This window comes from Eulemur rufifrons, chromosome 18 (genome assembly GCF_041146395.1).
Source record: "Eulemur rufifrons isolate Redbay chromosome 18, OSU_ERuf_1, whole genome shotgun sequence".
Lineage (NCBI taxonomy): Eukaryota > Metazoa > Chordata > Mammalia > Primates > Lemuridae > Eulemur > Eulemur rufifrons.
This window is the reverse complement of record NC_091000.1, coordinates 16700246-16717078: the sequence shown is the minus strand read 5'-3', so window position 1 is coordinate 16717078 and position 16833 is coordinate 16700246. Positions and strand designations below refer to the sequence as shown.

The window sequence follows — 16833 nt, the reverse complement described above, 5'->3', positions numbered from 1 at the left end:
CACTCTTCAGAATGCAGAAAGGTAAGAAGCATATTATTATTTTTTAAGATTATAAACCAAGTTTTTTTAATTTCAAGTTGAAAATATGTGCTACAACACCACATTGGTTTCTCTGGATGTTTTTCTCTTTCCTTTTCAGTTAATCTAATTTTCAAAAGGATCAGAAGGGTATGTATATATGTGTGTTTAAGAACAACATTTACTAAGTTCTTTTTATGTGCTAGGTACTGAATTAAGCATTTCATATGTATCCTCTGTTTCAATCTTCATAACTCTGTAAGGTCAATATATTACCATACTCCTGTTACAGGTGAAGAAACTTATGAAAAGGTAAGTAACTTGCCCAACATCACCAATCAGTTAGTAGCACTTTTATGCAATCCAGAATTTTGAATATTTTTTGTTGTCACTCTTACTGTACTCATCACCATGAAATTCTATCATAACAAAATTAAAAAGTGAGTTAAATATAAGGTATTATTCAGAACTCTAACTGAAATAAGCAGATACTGACAAAAATATTTAAAACTTACATAAAATACTACCAATAACAGAACTAATTATTTAAAAAATGACTTCTGCTAAAAACATACAAGGCCTGCCTTTCTTAAATTCAACTGATTCATTATTTCAACAAATATTTATTAAGTGCCTAATATAAGCAAGTTATAATGGTAAGTACCAAGATGGATATAAATATATTAATACTTATGATACCTTTCAGAAATTATATTCTAGTAGTAGTATATTCACCAAAATGCTTTGACTAACATTTAAGCAAACATCACAAATCCAAAATAGGGAAAGACAAGAAAATATACTCCAGAAAGTAATTTTGAATTGGGTGTGTAGTTTTCTAAGTTATTTTCCACAAAGCATTATTATTATTAGAGATTCACCAACTTGTTCATCTGAAACTGAATTTCCATTTAAGTCTGAAGAAGGGCTTGTCCGGTCACATGGAAGATTGTCATCAGAGACATCAGTATTATAGCCACTGCCAGTTGGAGAATCAGAAGAATTATTGGATGTCAGCACTCCACCCCTTTCTGTGACATTAGCTTTACCCATAATTCCAAAACTATTATATAACACGGCACCAGACTGTCTTCCTCCTATAAAAATAGAGGAATTTATTAACAACAGTGGATAAATGTCTCAATGCTGTACTCTAGAGTATCTGTACAAAATTTCATAAAGAACATTTTTTCTCAAGACTTTGGCCTTATCTATAAAAGTGATGTAGGACTGAACTATCAGCTAAATAATTATAGGCATATACAACTACTATTAGTATAGTAGTTACTACATTATAAATGACTAAACCTAAAAAAAGTCTTATGCACAATTCAACCTTCCTATTTTATTATAAAATATTATTAAGTAACATAAGAAACCAAATACAATTCTAAGTCGGTATTTTTCACTGAATAAAGGATTTACAATGTTTAAATCCTATATGGCAAATCTCTACTAATCAAAGATCCAGTTGTTAAAGACGCAAACTTTCAAGAAACTGAGTGGTTTTATATTTTATTCAGGAATTTTTTCTGAATCACAGTGCTCTTCAAGCACCGAGGTTTGGTCTTCGTGCTCTGCCTAGTTTTGAATCACAAAGTGGAAGAAAAGCTCCACTTAAGCAATTGGGACAGGGCACCCACCCTTCATAAATAATTCCAGATAGCACATTTTCTGTTTTATTATGTTGATTCAGGTTATTGAAAGTTACAATTTTCAAAACATTTCAGCAATGTAAGGCCAATTTGTCCCCCATTTGAGCAGAATTCAACAAAAAATGCTTACCTTTTATGGTTAAATTTTCAAGTCCACATTCAAACATTATCCAACCCCATTTTTCTTGGCTAGGACCTATTCGAGTTATATCTGGAACAGCTTGCTGATCAGTTTCATCCACAAAAGTAAATTCATCCAACTCCTCTAGAGTAAATAAAACTTTGGACTTCTCAAAAGGAATAGCAGTGATGGCACAGGTCCCAATGTCTATTATCAAAAGAAAGCAAAATTACCATTTTTAAAGACAGAAATTTATATTTAAAAAAAAAAACAATTTAAACACTTGGCACATTGGTTGTCTTAAGAAGATATCTTAGTACTGTCAAAAAAAAATAAACAAATGAACTAACTTTTAGAATAATGTTGCCTAAGATGGAGAAAAGAAGATTCCAAATAATTACCAAATAATTGCTCAAAGGTAGTATTGCATTCATTTCTGAAAGATTATAGGATATTCTAAAAATATAAAGTTAAAAAGCTCTTAAATAATTCAGCTGTACAGCAGTTTTAAACACTTTCATCATTTTACAAAATAAAAATTATTTTAATTAATTACCCAACCTTAGGAAAAATATTTTTTCTAGGAAAATTACTACCTTTACTAAAAGATTCCTTTATGCTAACATATTTTATATAACTATAATTTATCATAGACGTTGTCATAATTCCATTGCTTACAGATGCAATAATGGAAATTAACATCCTGAGTGCCTGGAAGTTTTATTTTATCTTACTTTTCATTTCTGTCTCTGATTACAGAAAACGAATACAGGAAAAAAAGAATATACAAAATGTAAACTTACCACCCAGAGATAACTTGTTTACATTTGACGCAAATTGCCTCCTCAAGCCCTTTAGAGATCGTTTTTGAAACCCAGCTTTGGTTCTCATTTTTCATGTGACAGTAAACCACAATAACTTCCTCAGATCATTAAAAATTTTTCAAAGATATCATTTTAATAGCTATATAATATTCCACCATATGGAAATACCATTCTTTGCATTTATGATTAGAAAGTATTTCCTACTCAGGCAGTAAATATTCACCTACATTTCTTATAATTTTCTCATTATTTAATTCTTTTATATTTGTCTCTAATCCCGTGAACTTATTCTGATATATGGTATAAGGTGAGAATTTCTTTTTTTTTTTTTTTGAGACAGGGTCTTGCTCTGTCACTTGAGCTAGAGCACAGTGGTATCATCATAGCTCACTGCAGCTTCGAACTCCCAGGCTCAAGTCATCCTCCTGCCTCACCTCCCAAAGTGCTAGGATTACAGGCATGAGCCACCACGCCCAGCAAAAGTGAGGATTTAACTTGAATTGTACTTAAATTTCCTGTTTAAGTAATATTTTCACATAGATCAAAGTTCCAAAAATTATGAAAAAGTATACCACAAAAAGTTTCTAACACCACATCCAGATACCTACACTTCCCTTCCCTATGTGGGTAACAAATGTCATAAGATTATTGAGTACCTTTTGACAGTTATCTAATGTACATATAAGCAAAGACATTTACATGTTTTCCACATTTTTACACAAATGTCCACCTTGGAATTTCACTGGGAGTTTTGTCTTTGATGATAGATTTTTCTGGACAATGCATCTTTCAAAATTATATAAGGTACTGCCTATGGTCTGTACCCAAGTGCAAGCTGATTACCAGTGCAAACTACAGAGCTGTGAAGTCTTTTTGTTTCACTCAAGCCACTATATTTCACATAAGTTTCAGGACTACAGATCTCAGGTAGTCATGAAAAGTCTCTTGAAAATCTCTGGTCAAATGCCTTTGGCTTCATAAACAGAATGGTAAAATAAGCCTTGAGAAAGTCACAACAGTTACATAGACCCAGAATGCAGACTGAAACCATGGAACCCTCAGAAACTATAAAATACAGTAAGCAAACTCAAGGAATTCATTTATTCATTCAGGATTGGTCAACTGTTCCACATAAAGATTTTAGCAGAGCAATCATCTCAAATATAATTAACAAACCCAATATTTTTCTTGATTGAATATCTTACAATCTGAGATGATTTAAACCTCTAAATGACAAAATACACTAAATAGAGTCAAAAACATTGAAATGGTATGTAACATCTCAACTTTTCTGTTTTATCTCACCAGGGACTTTAAGAAGAATGTCTATCACTCTTATTGCTGCTATATTTTACAGACTAGGCTCTCTGGTTTTGATTAATATTGCAATTAATTCTTTTTAATATATTGCAATTAATTCTTTTTAATAAAATGTTACAAACAGAATAATTTTAAAAATAAGAAAGACTATAAAGATCACGCTTTCTCTGTTCTACAATGAGCAAGCAGATGACATGAAGAAAACACATAGGAGACAGAAGCAGTTCTTAATTTGAGGCCATGCCACTTACTTTCTTACCAAAGTTTACCCTCCATTCTGCACAGGATGTAGTAAGTAGTTAGATATCATGTGTTTGCTATATGTAGAAATATCTTTCTCTTTCTTATAAAATACTCAAACTATAGCAATATTCAAAGGAAAACAATGATATTCCCTTTTGCAAAATCCTCTAACATTTATACATGCCCAGGAAAAACATGTTTGTTGTAGAATCCTACCTGTTGTGTCAAGACCCCTAAGTTGTCCATGAACTCGATGAATGTTTAACTTGGCTGCAATTTCTTTGCCTTTTTCTGCTCCAGCATTTGATCTGAGAGATCCAGATGACTGAGGTTGCATCTTAGTGGTATGAACATACCTATCAAAATTTGATGTTCTACCAGGTTCTGCATTGTTTGAAGTCTCTTCAACCACACCTCTTTATGAAAAAAGAAAGTAAATTGGTTAACAATTAAATAATATAGCTCAGTAAAAACATTTACCTAAATGAATTTTACTATTGCATAATGGCAACAATTCACATACTCTGTTATTTTACATTAGAAATTAGCAATGAATTTAACTCCACCTTTGCTCTTCATTTCAGGTTAGTTTAGACTAGATAAAAAGGCAGTAGATTTTAATTTCAGAGTTATTATAGAAAACCAAGGTTCAAGTTATTTAGCAGGACTGTAGCCTGGGACAAGTTACTTAACTCTGAGACTCAGTTTTGTATCTGTAAAATGAAGTTAATGAATAGGATCTGATGAGAGCAGGCAGATTCCAATGAGTTGTTTATCATAAAATTACATATTAGAAATGATGATGTAATCTAGCAAAAGGGATCAAATTTATAACTTATTTCCAGGTCTGGGCATGCATGATATTTTGATCTTTAGGCTGCAAGTTACAGAAAACCCATTCAAACTTGCTTCAACAATAAGGAACACTTTTGGGCCACAAGCATTAAGGTCAACTTATGCCAAAGGGTTCAGGTCCACTATCTTGCTAATATTTTGGCCTGGCCTTCCTCTGTATGGGGATGTTGTATCCTCAGGCAGGTCGCAAGATGGCTGCAGCAGTTCTGGACTTCAACCGTTTTAACATTATAATTGTGAGAAATGTATTTAAAAGATGATCAAGGCTTGCTTTTACATCCAGCAAGATAATAATAGCTCAGATTAACAAAATCTTTCTTACCTGTTCATACGAACTTGTGTAGCAATTCTGTCAAAACACAATGCCACTAGGGAAACATGAGTCACACTCCTACTAGGAGCTGTAGTTGGAGATTCTTCCACTGAGGCTTGTAACAAACATAAGTTTATCTAACACCAAAAAAGGTCACAAATTTCAGAATTGAAAAGTGAAAACATATCACTTAAACATAAAATATACAAAGAAATGAAAAACTACTGTTAAGATGGCATATTTATGCATCTGAGAGAGATGAAGACAAGGATTATAAATACAGGCTCATAAAATAATCATAATTAAATATTTACTGGATGGATATGGGATATTTGACTATTACCTAATATTCTGCTTAAGTAAATTATATTACATTAACTCTACATTAGATGATCAAAGGAATAAAATATTTTGATATTACACACTGTTCTACCACCATTCTCTTTGGTAGATGCAAAGGATAAAAGACCACCAAAATGTTCTCCTCTTTCAGGAAAAAATTTTTAAAATATTAAATAGTTACCTTTGGTATGCTAACATTAGTCTGAAGACCTTTAATTGTTACGTTATCTTGCTTCATTATAAGATTTGTCTGTGCTTGTCCTTGGTTAGTTGTTCCTATTATAGGGTGCTCAGTTTTTGTTCCTCGAACATCTTGTTTGGAAGATAACTAAAATGGTTGAAAGTGGAATTATTTCACAGAACTTTCATAATTTCCACATCACCCACAACAGCACCTTGCTTTGTCACTGTGCCCATCTATGTGCTAGCAGCCACTGGTTTAATACCCCATCTTAAAATCCAAACCTTAGAAAAGCTAGGAAATAGACTGGTAGCTTCAGAATTGAGAAAAGTAATATATACTAAAGTGAAATCAGCCTATAGAGAAAAAGACAGAAAAAATGATAATAGTAATTATAAGCTTTCTTTTAGGATCACTAAACTCTGACTTGAAGGCAGACTTGGTCTCTGATAATTGGCTCCTTGTTGGCTGGGAATATTTTCAAATTTCTTTTTTTTTTTTTTAATCTCAACTACCCTAACTCCCTATCACATGAAATGTCAATATATATTAAATAATTGGTTCACTAAAAATAATCAGCCTCACTTTCACCTCTCCTCTGGTCCCTGGTACAAATACGATCCAAATAAATTTGACAATCAAATGGAGAATCACCAGAAGAGCCCGAGATGTGACTGCAAAGCAGCTGGCTTCGTGGCTAGAACCACAGCATCAGTAGAATATCACATAATAGGAGGTAGTGATTTGATTTATTAAAATGAACAATAATAATCTCAAAAGTAATATTAAGAGACAACTCAGCTAATCGTAAAGGAAAGTCAAAAAGCAAGCAGCTTTGCTTTCTTAGGAAAGTAGAGTATCAATCCTAAAGAATGTTCATTCACTCAGGGCCAAAGCTCTTTAGAAAAAGCTTCAAACTAAGCTATTTTCAAAATAAAAGAAAAAATAAAGCTATTTTTTAATAAATATTTTTACTACTTTTCAATCCATAGTACAATTATATATGCTATCTTTTATGAAGCCAATACATATAAAGGCTTTCAGAACATGTCTATATATTCTGATTTAACTTGCAAATAAAATTTTGATACATTCAGGTTTTTCCAGCTTTGGATATTCTGTACACATGATACAAAATTTGCTATGCTCATGGAATAAAAGAGTTCTTACATTTTCTGAAAAGGTGGTCTTGCTATTTTGGACAGCTTCCCTAAGGACTTTGGCATGAAGATCATCTACAATTGCAGCTGGATGTCGGGTACTAGCACAATGAACCATTGCTTCAATGTATCTGAGGAGGGAAAAACAGTAAATGAAAAATTTCAATAACACTAATCCTATAACCTAGTTTATCTAAACATATCAGTGAAATTTAGCACATTTGAATATATATGATAATTCTTCAACACTGAAATGAGAATTTCTAAGCTGCATTTTCAGAAATTATACAAAGGAAACGGTACTTGAGATTTTATCCCCACTGTCACCATCCCTACCCCAAGATGACGTGTTCCAGATTGGGCAATGGTGTTTTCTTTTACAATCTTCTAAAGATGATTTCCTACATACCTCATTTGTATGACATCTCATAAGAATTGTAACAATGTAAGCTATTGTAGAAAACTATATACCTTTGCAGTAAAAGAAAGACTTTGATGAAAATTGGTCCCCACCGAACCCCTTCTTTTCTCCCCTCATTCAGCACTCTGTGTTTTCCACACAACTTCCATTATGCTCTGTTCTCATTTTTATTCATGTTAGTTTTGTCTCCCTCGAAAGACTATAAGCTCCTTGCAAGACAGAGACTCTTATTATTTCCCCCTTTATCCCTTCATTAACTAGATAGTAGTGAGAATATGAAACATAAAAAGTAGTTCCTGAGTATTTGATCATTTTATGCTCATTAGCCCAAAAGCAAAAATTAGAAATATATTGTAATATAATTATTATAATATTATACAGTTAGTCCTCTGTATCCATGGGTTCCACATCCACATATTCAACCAATTGCAGACTGAAAATATATTATTCAAAATACAATATTCATGGGATACAGAGCCCACAGATATGGAGGGCCAACTTTTTGTATCTATAAGTTCCCCAGGGCTGACTTGAGCATCAGCAGATTTTAGTATCCATAAGGGTCCTGGAACCAAGCTCCTGCAGATACAGAGGGACAAATGTAATTATTTAGGCTGAGAAAATAATATGATAACTAAAACAAAGAACTCTTTAAATAAATTTTCATTTTTAATCAACCAAAATAGCTATCATCAACAATCTTCTATATGAACATATCATATTATGTATACTTATATCACATACAGTTATCATTTTATAAAGTAATAGTCACATTTTTAGACAAAGGCAATACCTGTCTAAAGCTTCAGCAACCAGGGGAGTCAGAACAACATCAACAGTTCCTTTTACTTCAACTATGGCTGTTGTCCTGGTCTGGGAGACTGGTTGATCCAGGGTCCACTCTTCTGTTAATGTTTCATCATCTGTGTTATCAACGACTTTCTTATCCAGTGGAGTATATGGTGTACTACACAATTTAACAAGCAAAGCATATATTAAAAAGACCATGAACAAGAATAGAAGTTAGAGCTTCCTTAAGATGAGTAAAACACACACATTTATTTCAACTAAAAATTTCATGGAATTGGATTTGATATTTTATGTCTCAATGACAGGCCAAAAGAAGCACTAAAATGAAAACTGACCATAGATGGTTAATATATCAAATGAGGAAATTTTTTGATATATCTACTTGATGGACCTTTTCTAAAATGTAAAAAATACAATACTGAATTTTTATGAGTCCCCAATTTTGATATGTCAAGTTACGGCTTGCACAGTATATTTAATAGAAATGCTACTGACTACTTATTAAAAGTAGCCAAAGCCATGACAGACAAAAGGACTGAATTATTTGAGCAAATTTATTCTTAAAATAAATCCATACTCAAATAAAGAATGGTTACTACTCAGAATAAACTCTACCTCTCTCAGAATCAAGGAAGATTGATTTTAAATGTTAAAAGTATATTATCTTTACTTACTTTGAAGTTGATCCTGAAAGTTGCATGCCTCTGTCTAGCAAAGAATTAGCTGTAAGTCCCTGCTTGATAACCTAGAATATAAAATATTACAGTCTAGAATTTTTATATGATTTCTTCAATTTTATATAGCAACTGATATTTGTGAACATCCAAATTTCTTGTTAATATGATTTTGATATATTTGATATGAATATTTAACAGATAAATTGAGAAAAATCACAGAAAATATTCAATTGGTTATTTCATTTTGTTTAGTCAATAAATGGCAGAGCAGGGTTGTGAGGGATGAGCAGTAAGAGAGTAAAGGACTACAACTAAGAATTAAAAGCAAGTGTTTCAAATGTCTTTCCTCCAGAGTTCCTTTTTAAATGGAGCTTTTTACTCAAGCTAATTTTCGTCTTCTACTACAACCAGTTTTTAAGTGGAAAGGAGACTCACAGAAATATTAAACTATAGGAAAAGCTACACTTGTATTTTACATCCATAAAAGATAACAAATAAAATAAACAAATGAACCTGACTAACCAAACTGAACCTTTATAAATGCTAGTCAGTTATTCAGATTTAATGAGGAAAAATAACTTTCTTACTTCCTATGTTCTGTTTCTTTTTTCCTAACAGCTCACCACTGGTAACCATCCTTCTACTCACTACTTCTATGAGATCAGCCTGCTCAGATCCCGCATGAATGAGATCATGAGGCCTTTGTCTTTTTGTTTGGCTTATTTCACTTAATGTAACACCTTCCAGGTTCATCCATATTGTTGCAAATGACAGGATTTCCTTCTTTTTCATGGATGAGTAGTATTCTACTGTATATAATACCACATTTTTTTTATCTGTTGATTCACTGATGGACACTGAGATTGATTCCACATCTTGGCTATTGACAATAGTACTGCAATGAACGCGGGAGTACAGATATCTTTTCAACGTACTGAATTGTCTTTGGATATGTACCTAACAGCGGAATTGCTGGATCATATGGTAATTCTATTTTTAATTCTTTGAGGAACCTCCATACTGTTTCTCATAATGGCTGTACTAATTTACATTCCTACCAACAGTGTGTAAGGGTTCAATTTCTTCACATCCTTGCCAACACACAAGTGTTCAGTTGTCTTTTTGGTAACAACCATTCTATTTTATGTTCTATTTTAAAAGTTGTCTAAATATATTAATCCCTTGAATTATCTTCTCCAGAGATTTAACTGCCTAATCAAACTAGAAAGAGTTACTTAAAACACTGAGAAATTTCCATTTTCTCAGGTACTGCTCTGCACAGCAAGTACCATTCAGTTTTATCCTGGAAAACTCATATACCAATGTATTTCCACATGGAATAAAGAGAACATTTTGAAATCTTAGCATGGCCAATTTATCTTGGGCAAGATAAGAAATGAACACAACCTTAAAAGTTAAAACCACAACTTTGAAACTGTCACTAATGCTTCTTCATCCTTCAATACATATTACTCAAATGCCTGCATATATCTGTGAGGATATTCAACGGCATTTGTCACATTTCCATCATTACTAATACATCTTAAATGCAAGCCCCTGTCATCTCTTACACAGACTACTGCAACAGCCTCCTAAATGATCACCTCATTTCCTCTCTTGCTTAATGACAATTCAGTTCCACTTAGTAGCCAAAGTACATGGGATCACATCACATTTCCTTAAAGTTCTCACGCGTTAAATAAATAAATAAAATTAAAATAAAATTCAAACTCCTGATGCCAAGGTCTTGTTTAGGTCTCCAGCTTCATCATGAGTAAGTCTCCCCACTCACTATTTCTCAGGCACACTGACCTCTTTTGCTCCTTAGGACTTTAGGAAGGCGGTAGCCTCTGCCTGGAATGCAGTGCTCCTAGGTCTTCCCATCCTCAATTCCTCTTCATCCTTCAAGTTTCAGTTTAAATATTATCTCCTCAGATACACCTTCCATATCAATACAAGCTAGGTAGCCCCGTCCTGCCATTATTCTCTCTTCCAGCATCCTCTGATTACCTTCATTAAGACTCTCCTCAATTTGTAATCATATATCTATCTGTTTATCTACTGATTGTCTTCCTCCTCTAAACTGTAAGGTCCATGTCCAGTTCCCTCACTACTGTACATCAAATGCCTGGCACACAGCCATGTATAATAAATACCTGAATTAAGAATGATTAAATAAATTAACATTTAGTCACTTCAAATAAGTATGGTATATGTATACACACACATATATGCATATACATATAAACTATATAAGATTCCTGAACATTATTCATCAGTTCCATAAGACTTTATATACTTAATTTGTCTTTAACATCATAAAAACTTTTCTTATAATTTATCATTTTAAAAATAGTTTTCATATTTGCTATTACCGCTAAATTCATTTTGAGGTGTTTTTGGCTTACCTAAGAAAGCCATTTTCAGAACACATTACAGAAATGCACAATAACCACATCCATACTAAATTATAAGCACTCAAATGTCAAGTGAATGGAACTGGCTTTGCATGGAAACAGTTATGGATTAGGGGAAAGAACTATAAAGAACAATTTCAAAATTTTATTTTTAAGACAGAAAATATGAATTCAGAGACTTGATCCCAATCTTAAGAGTATAATGTAGACACAGAATATTTTTTAATTGATTAGATTAATATACTGGCAATCAAATCTTAAATCATTCCTCAATTTAATTTGCTTAAATTTACAATAACCCTGAGATCTGTCATATATAAAACTATGACTTCAGAAAGTCTACCTTTCAGAAAAGTAGCTAAATGAGAAAGTAATTTTGAAAACAATTTCTTAAAAGTCTATTTTTCTAAATAAATATAGCAGTGAAAACTAATGATTTGGTCTATACCTTAAAAGTTGGAACAGAAAGCTGTTCAAATGATGATGAACTTTCTTCACTGGTTGGTGTATCCAGATCAAGGGGACGATGCAATGAGGACTTAGAGGTTCTTTTGTTGGTTGGATGCTTAACTGACCAATTAATTACCTGGAACTGAGTAAGGTAAGTCTGATAACAATTCATCACAGGTTGCTGAGAAGTAATCTGTTCACTCTCCACTGTTTTCTCACCTTCTACAATATATAAATGTTCTATAACATCATCTTCTCCACCTAATGCAGAAACAAATGAAGCCTGGGAAGGATGAGTTTTGAATGGCAGAGTTCGGGAATCCTGAATGCTTTCTCCGTGGCCAATAAGTGGTCCTTCTACACTGTGATATATGGAACCCCTACTGTAGTCAATCTGCTGGGTTTGCTTTTTCTTTTTTTTTCTACCCGGATAAGTTCCAGGGCCTTCATCGCTGCTAATGGGCTCAAATTCCTCAGCTGCAGAAAAGTAGGCTTCACTATCAGCCATTGACATGCTGGAATCCATTGATCGATATTGATGAAATGAATTAGAGTCTGCTGATGGTGTATATGGGAATGAACCAAAACTTCTCCTCTGCTTCGGTGAATCCAGTACATTCTCATCACTTCGAGAGACATCACTACTAAACTGGACTCCAACTGTAACAGGCTGCTTGTCCCCATAGAAAGCAGCAGTAAGACTCTTGGTACTTCCAAGTCGGGTGGAACAGACAGAGGCTTGTCGTTTCAAAGGAGATCTAAGAGGAGACTGACCTACTGATTTGTCCTGAGTATTAGGAGACACAGGGCTGTTTCCTGAAATTTCTGTAGGAACACTAAAACAGAAAGCAAAGCTATTACTATTTTCTATACATCAAATAATTTACTCTAAGCAAAAATGTAAGTATGTATAAAAATCCTTTTAGTAATTGTAATCATTCATTTTATAAATAAAAGAAAATCTAAAATTTTTACAATATAATATCCATTGAAAGTAGCACACATAATGTGTTCATGCCCCCCATATAGCTCAAAAAAAAAAAATTGAGGCAGCTTAAAACACAAAAACTTAAACCCAGAGTATAATCTTTTATCCATAATCCATGGACACTGATGCATTTATAAGTTTGTTTGTTTTTGACAGAGTCTCACTCTGTCACTTGGGCCAGAGTGCAGTGGTGTGATCATAGCTCATTGCAATTTTAAACTCCTAGGTTCAAGCAATTCTCCTGGTTCTGCCTACTAAATAGCTAGGACTACAGGCACACACCACCATGCCAGGCCAATTTTTTTTTTTTTTTTAAGTTTTTTGTGGAGATGGGGTCCATGTTATATTGCCTAGGCTGGTCTTAAACTCCTGGCCTCAAGCAATCTTCCTGCCTCAGGCTCAGGATGATAGGCGTGAGCCATGGCACCTGGTCAAGAGTTTCGTTTTTTTTTTTTTTTTTCCAACATCCTTTAAAAGCTTGTCCAACAAAAAATATCAGGGGCCCTGGAGAAGGATTGAAAGAGAGGAAAAAGTCATAGATAACTCCAATATTTCTGAGTTTAACAACAGATATAGTAGTGTCTTTTACTGAAACAGAACAAGTTGAGAATGACAGAAATAAGGCCATTTTTAATATGTTGAGTTTGAAGTCTCCATGAAACATCAAGTAGAAATACCAAGAAGGTAGCTAGGCTGGTAGGGACAAAGTTTTGGCTGGAGTTGTACATTTAAAAAATGTTAGCTAAAGATCATGGTTGAAGCCAAACATTTATTGAGATTGTCTAGGGAAATAGCACAGAATGAATGGAGAAAATGATACAGAACAGAGTCCAAATAAATAACAATAGTCAACAAGTGGCAGGATATGAGAGGAAGAGAAAGAAGGAAGGAAGGAAAAGTGAAGGATATGGAAATAGAGATTGAAAAGGAAAACCAAGAAGGTGGGAGGAAATTTTGAAATGTGCTATCAAGTCAAGAGGAAAATGTTCTTCAAGAAAGGAGCAGTCAACTATTAAGGTGCCAAGAGGAGGACCAAAAAATATCCACTGGAAGGCTAATACCCAAATGTTAACAGTGATTCACTCTGAGAGGTAGGATATCAAGAAACATTTATTTTCGTTATACTTTTCTGCATTTTCCTCATATTTAGAATAAATATATATGTATTACTTCTATAATCAGCAAGACAATAGTAAACTGACATTTCATAATATATTTGGGTGCATGAAAAATTTTTTTAAAGTGGAAGAACAAAGAGGGAAGAAGTTTCTCTTGCAACAATTTTAAACAACTATAATCCTATTATGGTCAAGTTTCTAAATCTAACTGAATACTGACCTTACTTGACAATCATCTCTTTTTGTACCATGCAAGAACTCTTTTTGAACCAAATGGTCATCAGCAACAGAAGAAGGACTTTCCTTTTCACCAGCCAATAAAGGTTGTGCAGCACTAGAACTACTATTCTCTTCTGAGGAAGACGATGAGCTATGAGATCGTAATGGTACTTGAAGACTAAGGTGTTGAGTTTTTCTCTCTACTTCTATTCCCACTGGTTTGTTTTCCCATTCTTTCCTCTTCATGCTATTCACATTACCTAGAACAAAAAGGTGGGTAAGTGAACACAAAAAATTCAAAAGCAATTTATGAAAAGCATGACAACTTAATTCCCTGTTTTAAGTATAATCATTTTTAAAAAGCAAAAGTATCTCATTTCACATAGCAATATGTTAAACACTATAGAAAGATACCTATAAAGACCACGAATGGTGAATTTTTTCTTTTTTTAACCTTTTATTTGAAAATTTTTCATGTCTGTAATCCTAGAACTCTGGGAGGCTGTGGCAGGAGGATCACTTGAGGTCAGGAGTTCAAGACCAGCCTGAGCAAGAGCGAGATCCCATCTCTAATAAAAATCGAAAAAGTTAGCCAGGCACGGTGGTGTGTGCCTGTAGTCCCAGCTACTCGGGAGGCTGAAACAGGAGGATCACTTGAGCCCAGGAGTTTGAGGTTGCTGTGAGCTAGGCTGACACCATGCACCATGGCACTCTAGCCCAGGCGACAGAGTAAGACTCTGTCTCACGAAAAAAAAAAAAAAAGAAAGAAAAAAAAGAAAAAAGAAAATTTTTAAACTTACAGAAATCCTTCAAGAATAGTATGAAAGACAGTATATATCTTTACTAAGATTTACTTATTTTAAACATTCTTCCCTATTTGTTCTAAAAGTTCAATGAGAACAGGGATTGTATCATTTTTCAGTGTATTTTCATAGATGTACTTCCAGTACCTAGAACAGTGCCTCAAACACAGAAAACACTCAATAAATCGTTTTGTGAATGAATAAATAATGACTTCACAGCCAGAGCGAAGCACCACTGTTTCAAAGTTTCATAAAGGACCCTGTGATGTGAAATTGGGGGCAGGTGGGGGAGGAATAAAAGGAGAGTCCTGTTGCTGCTTACATCCAAAAAATAACTCTTGCTCATCTCCCCCTCTCCTCCAGCCATTCTGTGTTATCCATGTTAAAGGAAAACCTGCTAGCAGAACTAGCAGATTGAGAAGGAATAGAAAAGAAGGTGGGAGGAAATTTTGAAATGTACTATCAAGTCAAGAGGAAAATGTGCTTCAAGGGAGTGGCCAACAGTTAAGATGCCAAGAAGAGGACCAAAAATTATCCAGTAGACTGGATATTTCATACTGCAAGCATCTCCCTGAACAGAATGTAGTTCTAGATGGAATACAAGGGGTAAGACGACTTATGAACTTACAGTATGATACTATTTACTTCTAGTGCCACAAATGTAAAACAGAAGTAAAAGAAAAATAGCTTTAATTCACTTCTAAGTGATATAGTAACCTAGTGTTCACTGACCTCCAAATAGATCCTTAATTTTACCAATACGCCCTCCTTGATTCTATCGGGCATCTGTACTCAGTTGTACATCTGTACTCAGTTTCTGAAAGACTCAACAATCAGAAACTCATTTACATGTGTAGGTGCTAATTCCAGTCTTCCTGGACAAGAAACTTAATGCAATTAGCATTTACAACTCACTATAGAGAGAATCATCAGGAGGTATAAACATTCCCTATTACACATTATACAAATTATAATTAGCTTTGCTTTGTTCAATGTTAGAAAGGGAATTTACTATTTTTCCCCTTTCACACCATGTAAAAATTCCCTGCAGATTTTCTTCTTTGAGTTTGTTATAGTTCAGTTTTGATATGCAGACTAGAAAATCAAGTAGTCTTTATAATTAGTGCCAGCTGTAGTACAGTAGAAAGAACACCAAAGTCACTTCAATGGCCCTGATTCTACAGGATGTCCCAAAAGTTGCCATACATAGGGAAAATGGGAAATTGTAGCTAAACGTACCTTTATTTACAAAATATTCATTACCAAATTTTACAAAATTTTTCCTTTGTATGGAGACATATTTGTTATATAACTTTGTGCAACTTAGTCTCAGTGATGAGCCTCAGTTTCCTCACTATAAAATAGGGATAATATCTACCTCACATGGTAGCTTGGGGATTAAATCAGAAAATGTCAGCATAAACCTTTAAAAATGAACTGTATTCAAATGCAAAAAAGTACTGTAAGAATACAGCTAAATTATTAGCATCTACCTTATCCTTTAAATGCCAACAAGTTTTGGTGTTTGCTGTTTTTATAGGATAATCTGCTCTTGTTCTAGCAAAACTCCTAAAGTAAAATGACCTTAAAATAACATGTACACACTTTTGTATTACTATTCAGTGAAAAATAATTTAAAGAGGAATTTAGCATATGGAGTCCAGCTCTTTCCTCTAAGAGCTTCTACACATGGGAAATCAATCTGGTAAATTCTTAAAGTTAAAACTACTTCTTTCCTATCTTTCTTTGTCTACTGACAAAAGGCAGAGCTAAGTTAATGTTTTTAATTGGATCAAGATAAAAAGGCTAAATATTGGTAAAATATCAAGACTCTTCTACATTTCACATCTCTGCAGCATGGCAACTTAAACAGTAAATATTGCACTTAATCGTGGAAA

The 16833-nt window shown here is 33.6% G+C and overlaps 1 protein-coding gene across 2 annotated transcripts in view; it reads right to left on the bottom strand.

The window, feature by feature from the left end:
- The window catches only part of BLTP1 (bridge-like lipid transfer protein family member 1), a 173497-nt gene that overhangs the window by 88232 nt on the left and 68432 nt on the right, over window positions 1-16833 (bottom strand). For both annotated transcript variants that reach the window (XM_069493730.1, XM_069493731.1), the window contains 10 exons: window positions 14134-14392; window positions 11806-12643; window positions 8938-9008; window positions 8247-8420; window positions 7043-7163; window positions 5873-6019; window positions 5359-5486; window positions 4398-4597; window positions 1804-2001; window positions 904-1115 (listed from right to left, as the gene is read on the bottom strand). In XM_069493730.1, coding sequence (XP_069349831.1) covers window positions 904-1115; window positions 1804-2001; window positions 4398-4597; window positions 5359-5486; window positions 5873-6019; window positions 7043-7163; window positions 8247-8420; window positions 8938-9008; window positions 11806-12643; window positions 14134-14392 — 2348 coding nt within the window. The remainder of the gene's footprint in view (window positions 1-903; window positions 1116-1803; window positions 2002-4397; window positions 4598-5358; window positions 5487-5872; window positions 6020-7042; window positions 7164-8246; window positions 8421-8937; window positions 9009-11805; window positions 12644-14133; window positions 14393-16833) is intronic.